This window comes from Salvelinus sp. IW2-2015, unplaced genomic scaffold (assembly GCF_002910315.2).
Source record: "Salvelinus sp. IW2-2015 unplaced genomic scaffold, ASM291031v2 Un_scaffold3081, whole genome shotgun sequence".
In the NCBI taxonomy this organism is placed as follows: domain Eukaryota; kingdom Metazoa; phylum Chordata; class Actinopteri; order Salmoniformes; family Salmonidae; genus Salvelinus; species Salvelinus sp. IW2-2015.
Window position 1 is genome coordinate 11,594 of NW_019944372.1, and position 6,394 is coordinate 17,987.

Sequence of the window (6,394 nt, forward strand, 5' to 3'; positions counted from 1 at the left end):
ACACCCTGTTCAATGGTCTTCAGGGTAGGATTATAATACACTCTGTTCAATGGTCTTCAGGGTAGGATTATAATACATGACTCAAAGTAACCCGAGATCACTTTTATAGGATTTATGTGAGCAGCGCTCAAAGCTGACATCCCCTTTCTGCAAAAATATCAATACTTGTCATATATATTGGCGGTAGGTATGCTATACATTCAGGAAATGAACACACCGAAGAGAGATAAGTAATGACTTTGACAAAGAACAAAATAGATAAAGTTGTGTTTATCAGCTAAAAGTAACAGATACATTATCAGGGACCAGGGACACGTCATTATTCCTGTGTTTACCAGAGATAACTCTTTGACTACTCGTTTTATTTTTCTGCTCTGAAAGTTATTGTTTAAAGCGTCTGGAAAGCCATTTTCTCAGTATTCCCCTAGCCTGATCCTAGATCTGTTTGTGTTGTTGTTGTTTTTTTGCAAGTGAAAGTGATGTTGAGAGTTGAAAAGGGAGAGTTTAAACGTGGCACTGTCGTTTTAAGACGAGTGTCCCTCCCCGGGTTGAAGGTTTGACGGATCCGCTGCCTCTGGCATCCTCATTGGTCTGGCTGATGACAACAAGCTGTTTGAAAAAGGTGTAGCCACGGAAATAGTGAACCTTGCACTTGATAACAAATCAATCTGGCGTAGACGAGAAACAGTGGTTATCGCCGTGAACAGGAAACATTACTGCATGGTACAGTACATTTGTTAAATCCATAGTTAGTTTGTTCCGTGAACTTTCAAGTGGCATAGTAAATCAAAGCAGTTAGCTAATGTTAGCTTGTTGCTAACTAGGCTAGCTAGCAGTAGTTTACTAAGAAACTTCTAATCTTTCACCATTACTGTCATACAATAATATTTAGACATTTTATCCTAAAATAAACATAGCTATGTAACGTTATGTGTTTACTGTTTGTGAATTATAGGCTATGTTATTGTACTGGCTAGACAATCAATGTTCTGGGAATTGTATCCTAGGACACTCAAGTCCCAACATGCCCAAGTGCAGCAGGCAGCAGGTGTCCCGTGAATAAATGAGAAAAAATAAATGTGTTTGGATTTCAATTGAACACCTTCACAAAAACAAGGTCCTCCGAGAGCAGAGGTGTGAGATGGAGAGAGAGAAGAAGAAGAAGAAGAGGGAATGGAGGAGAGGAAGTGGACAAGAGAAAGCGGAGGGTGAGAATCGAGCCGGTGGTGGAACCATGGAAACGGGACATGATCCTCTTGATCAGATGAGGAATAAGACTGTCAACTTTCCCATAGATAAGATGACCCACCATCTTGGAGAGGAACTGTCATGTAGGGAAGGACAGACAGAGGGAGAAACTGACAGTGTGTCTCAAGTTAGAAACAAAGAAGAAATGGGAATCCAAACGGGGACGGAGAAGATGGAGGAAATGAATAAAGGACTGATAACAGTTACAGACCGAGATGAAGATGACGACCCTGTCTCCATCCCTCCTGCTCCCTCCATCCCTCCTCCTCCCTCCATCCCTCCTGCTCCCTCCATCTCTCCTGCTCCCTCCATCTCTCCTGCTCCCTCCATCTCTCCTGCTCCCTCCATCCCTCCTGCTCCTCCATCCTCCTGCTCCCTCCATCCCTCCTGCTCCCTCATCCTGCTCTCCTGCTCCTTCCTCCATCTCTTCCTGCTCCCTCCACTGCTCCTCCTTCTCCCCCTCTCCATCCTCCACCTTCTCATTCCCCCTCTCCCTCCTTCCTGCCTCCTCTCTCCTCGTTCTCTACCGTCCCGTCCTCGTCCCTCACCCTCCCCTTACCCCGTCCAGTAGAGCTGTGTGCGGTTGACTCACTGACACAGACTGACTCTGGATGTATACCGGCGCACTGTGCTCCGGTACTGGTGGGTGTCTGTCCCTGGGGCAGCTGAGGGCCTGCCAGTACCCCGACTGGGCTCCGGAGGACAAGGGGGCGCAGGAGGAGCCCGGAGGTCCTACCGCACCTCACACAGCTACGCTACACTGGCTATTAGAGGTACTGAGTACAGTGCTGAATGCTGATACGTTCAAACAATAAGTGTATGCTGATGTAACGTGACTTGTAACAGGTATCATATTGATCGATTCCAGATTGAATTATTAAGTAGACGCTGAAACATCAGACTGCACAGTATAGCACAATCAGTATAAACACCTAGAACGTTATCATACAATGATGTTGTCTTGTACTCGGTCTAATCAATTAATGTGGTAGTGTTTTCACACCTTTTTCAACATTTGTCCAATTGGCTCTTGTCTGTCCTGCTCTCTCCTCCTGTTCTGGCCTAGCCCTCCTGCTCTTCTCCCTCCGTCTAGACTCCTCTCTCCACTTCGATCCTCTCCTCTCTGCTCTCTCTTCTCTCTTCTCCTCTCACTCTCTCCTCTCTTCTCTCAGCTCTCTCTACTTCTCTCTGCTCCCTTGTCTGTCCTCTCTCCTGTTCTGTCCCTTCTCTTCTCCTCTTCTGTCTGTCATCTCCCCCTCTTCTCCTCCCTCTCTCCTCTTGTGTCCTCTCCTCTGTCTGTCCTCTCTCTCTTCCTGTCTGTCTTCCTCTCGCTCTCCTGTCTGTCCTCTCGCCTTCTCTCCTCTCTCTCCTCTTGGTCTGCTCTCTCCTCTCATCTGTCTCTCTCTCCTCTTGTCTTCTCTCACTCTTCTCTCGTCCCTCTCTCTCTTTCTGCCCTCTTTCTCCCTGCTTCTCCTCTGCCTCTCTCCTCTTCCTCGTCTGTCCTCTCTCTCTCCTCTTGTCTGTCCCACTCTCTCTCTCTCTCTTGTCTGGTCCTCTCTCTCTCTCCTCTCTCTCCTTTTTGTTTCTTTTGTCCTCTCTCTCTCTTCTTGTCTGTCCTCTCTCTCTCTCTCTCCTCCTCTTGTCTGTCCCTCTCTCTCTCTCCTCTTGTCTTCTGCCCTCTCCTCTCTCTCTCTTCTTGTCCTGTCCTCTCTCTCTCTCTCTCCTTGTGTCTGTCCTCTCCTCTTCCTCGTCTGTATCCTCTTCGTCTGTCCTCCTCTTCTGCTCCTCTCTTCTGCTCTCTCTCGCTCTCCTCGCTGTCCTCTCTCTCTCCTCTTGTCGTCCTCTCTCTCTCTCTCCTTCTTGTCTGTCCTTCTCTCTCTCTCTCTCCTCTTGTCTGTTCCTTCTTCTCTCCTCTTGCTGTCCTCCTCTCTCTTCCATCTTGTCATGTCCTCGGCTCTCTCTCTCTCCTTTGCATGTCCTCTCTCCTCTTGTCGTACCTGTTCTGCTCTCCTCTCTTCTTGTCTGTCCTCTCCATCCTGTCTGTCCCTCCTCTCTCTCTCTTGCTCCTCCGGTCTTCCTCACTTTCTTGTCTGTACCTCTTCTCTTTGTCTGTCCTGTCTCTCTCTACTCTTCTGTCTGGTCCTTCTTCTCCTGTCTGTTTCCTCGCTCTCCTGCTCTCCTCTTGGTCTGTCCCTCCTCCTCTCGCTCTTGTCTGTCTCCTCTCTCTCTCTCTCCCTGTCTGTCCTCTATCTCTCCTCTTGCTGTCCTTTCTCTTGGCTCTTGCCCTGTCCTCTCTCTCTCTCTGCTTGTGCTGTCCTGTCTCTCGTGCTCCTCTCTTGCTTGTCTGTTCTGCTCTCTCGCTCTCCTCATGTCTGATCCTCTCTCTCCATGGCACTGCTCATCTTTCTGACTCCTCCGATGCCTCAGGGGCACTGTTTCCATGAACGCCCATGTGACCCCCCCCCCGGCCTCCTCACCTCTCTTCCTCCCTCTCTCTCATCCCTTTCTCTCCTCGTCCACCTGGACCTCCCTTCAACTCCTCTCCTTCCTTCCCTCGCCTCTCCTCACCCTCCCCTCCCTCCACCCTCCTCCTGGGTCACAACCACCTCACTGATCTCCCCCCTCCTTCGGTCCTCTCCCTGCCTCCGCTACCTCTCTCTCCTGGGGAACGTGTCTGGCCTCTCTCCCCCCCAGCCTGGGCCAGCTGAAGAGCCTCGCCACCCTGATGTCTCCTTAAACCTCCTGGAAGACATTACCTGAGGAGATCGGCGGTGCGCTGGAGGAGCTGGTTTAAACTGGAGCTGTCACACAACAGGCCTAAAGAGGCTGCCTGAGACATGGGTAAGGGGTGGAGGGTGAGTCTATGAGAGGCTCCTGAGACCATGGGTAAGGGGTGGAGGGTGAGTCTAAAGAGGCTGCCTGAGACCATGGGTAAGGGGTGGAGGGTGAGTCTAGAGAGGCTGCCTGAGACCATGGGTAAGGGGTGGAGGGTGAGTCTAGAGAGGCTGCCTGAGACCATGGGTAAGGGGTGGAGGGTGAGTCTAGGGGGAAGATAGATAACAATAAGTTAGGAGACTGGAGAGTTCTTTAAAAAAAAAAGATTTATCTGACACAGCATTAACCATTGACATATTTATTGTGTATGACTATGATGTAAGCCTAAATATTACTGTGATACAATGGCAATACATTTTTTTATGCAAGGGTCAAAGGTTAGGAACATTCCCTCCATCTTCGTCTGTATGTCTACATCACCCCTCTCTGTCTCCTCTTTCCTCTCCTCTTGTTTCCTCTCCTCTTCTGTCCTCTCATCTCTATTCTGTCCCCTCTCTACTCTCGTCTCCTCTTTCCTCTCCTCTATCGTCTCCTCTTTCCTCTCCTTTTCTCGTCTCCTCTCTCATCTCCTCTCATCTCATCTCCTCTTTTCTCTCCTTTTCTCGTCTCCTCTCATCTCCTCTCATCTCATCTCCTCTTTCCTCTCCTCTATCGTCTCCTCTCGTCTCCACTCTCCCCTCGTCTCATCTCCTCTCTCCTCTCCTCTCTCCTCTCCTCTCTCAGGCTGTCTCCTGTCTCTCAGGGACCTGGTGATCCACAGTAATGACCTGCGTGTTCTCCCCGCCTGTCTCTGTCTGGACAAACTGGATAAGTTAAAGGTAGATGTAAGGAACAACCCCCTGGGAAGACCCCCAACCCCTCCACCACTACCACCCACACCTGGTGAGTACCACTCTACCACTCTACCCCCTCCACCACCCACACCTGGTGAGTACCACTCTACCACTCTACCCCCTCCACCACCCACACCTGGTGAGTACCACTAACTCTACCCCCTCCACCACTACCACCCACACCTGGTGAGTACCACTAACTCTACCCCCTCTACCTGGTGAAGGAAGGTCTAAGTAGGTATTGACTATTTGCAGTGTGATCCTAGTTTTATAAATCGTTCCTTAGTTTAATCGTCCTCTGTCCTCCTCAGACCAGGTGGAAACCGGCATCCCAGAGTTACACCTTGGACCCAATCGACACAGGTACAACACAGTATTACTTTGACCCGATGCTGTTCTCAGATATCAACACAGTATTACTTTGACCTGATGCTGTTCTCAGATATCAACACAGTATTACTAGGGGAGGAGTGGAGGGTAAGAAGGAGGGAGAGGAGAAGGAGGAGGGGAGAGAGGGAGGGAGAAGAGGAAGGGGAGAAGGGGCGAGGGGAAGAAGGAGGAGAGGAGGAGGGGAAAGGGAGGAGAAAGGGGAGGGGAGGAGGAGAGAGGAACGGAGGGAAGGGGGAGAAGAGGAGCGAAGGAGGAGGGGAGGATAGTGGAGGGAGAAGAGGAGAGGTGAAGGAGAGGGGAGGAAGGGGAGGAGGTGGAGGGGAGGAAGAGGAGAGGGAGAGGAGGGGTGGGGAAGAGAGGAGGGGAGAAGCGGGAGGGGAGTAAAGGGAGAGAAGGAAGGAAGGAGGAGTGGGAGAGGGAGAAGAGGAGGGGGAAGGGGGAGTGGAAGGGGAAGAAAGGAGAGGAGAGGAGAAGAGGAGGGGGAAAGGAGATAGGGAGTGGAGAAGAGAGAGAGAGGATGAAGAGGAGGGGGAGGGAGAGAAGAGGCAGGAGTAAGAGCAGGAGGGAGGAGTGGAGGGAGAAGGGAGAAGAGGAGAGAAGCGAGAGGAGCAGAGAGGGAGAAGGGAGGAGAAGTGAGAGAGTGAGGGAGTGGAGAGACACGGAGGGAGGAGAAGGGGAGGGGTAGACAGGGGAGGATGGAGGGAAGAGAGGGAGGGAGAGTAGAGAGGGAGTGGAGGGAGAAGACGGAGAGGAGAAGAGGAGAGTGAGGAAAGGGAGGGAAGAGGTAAAGGCGGGAGGAGAAATGGAGATTGAGGCAGGCGCAGAGGAGAAGAGGAGGGGAGAAGAGAGCAGTAGAGAAAGGAACGTCAGAGGAAGGGAAAGAGGGAGAGAAGGGAGGGGATGAGTAGGAGAGGAGAGAAGGGAGAAGAGGAGAGAGAGAGGAGGAGTAAGGGGGGGAGAGTGGTGAGAGTAAGGGAGGATAGAGAGGGGAGGGGAGAAGAAGGGAAGAACGAGGAGAGGGGAGAGTAAGAGGAGAGGAGGAGAAGAGGAGCGAGGAGACGGAGAAGGGGATGGAGTAAGGGAGGGCG

The 6,394-nt window shown here is 51.2% G+C and overlaps 1 protein-coding gene across 1 annotated transcript in view; it reads left to right on the forward strand.

Annotated features, from left to right (window-relative positions):
* Positions 1-3,666: 3,666 nt before the first annotated feature.
* The window catches only part of pidd1 (p53-induced death domain protein 1), a 27,970-nt gene continuing 25,242 nt past the window's right edge, over positions 3,667-6,394 (forward strand). Inside the window, 7 exon segments of the mRNA XM_070440863.1 lie at positions 3,667-3,775; positions 3,778-3,870; positions 3,873-4,039; positions 4,041-4,063; positions 4,154-4,179; positions 4,807-4,965; positions 5,228-5,289. Of these exon segments, the coding sequence (XP_070296964.1) occupies positions 3,667-3,775; positions 3,778-3,870; positions 3,873-4,039; positions 4,041-4,063; positions 4,154-4,179; positions 4,807-4,965; positions 5,228-5,289 (639 nt within the window).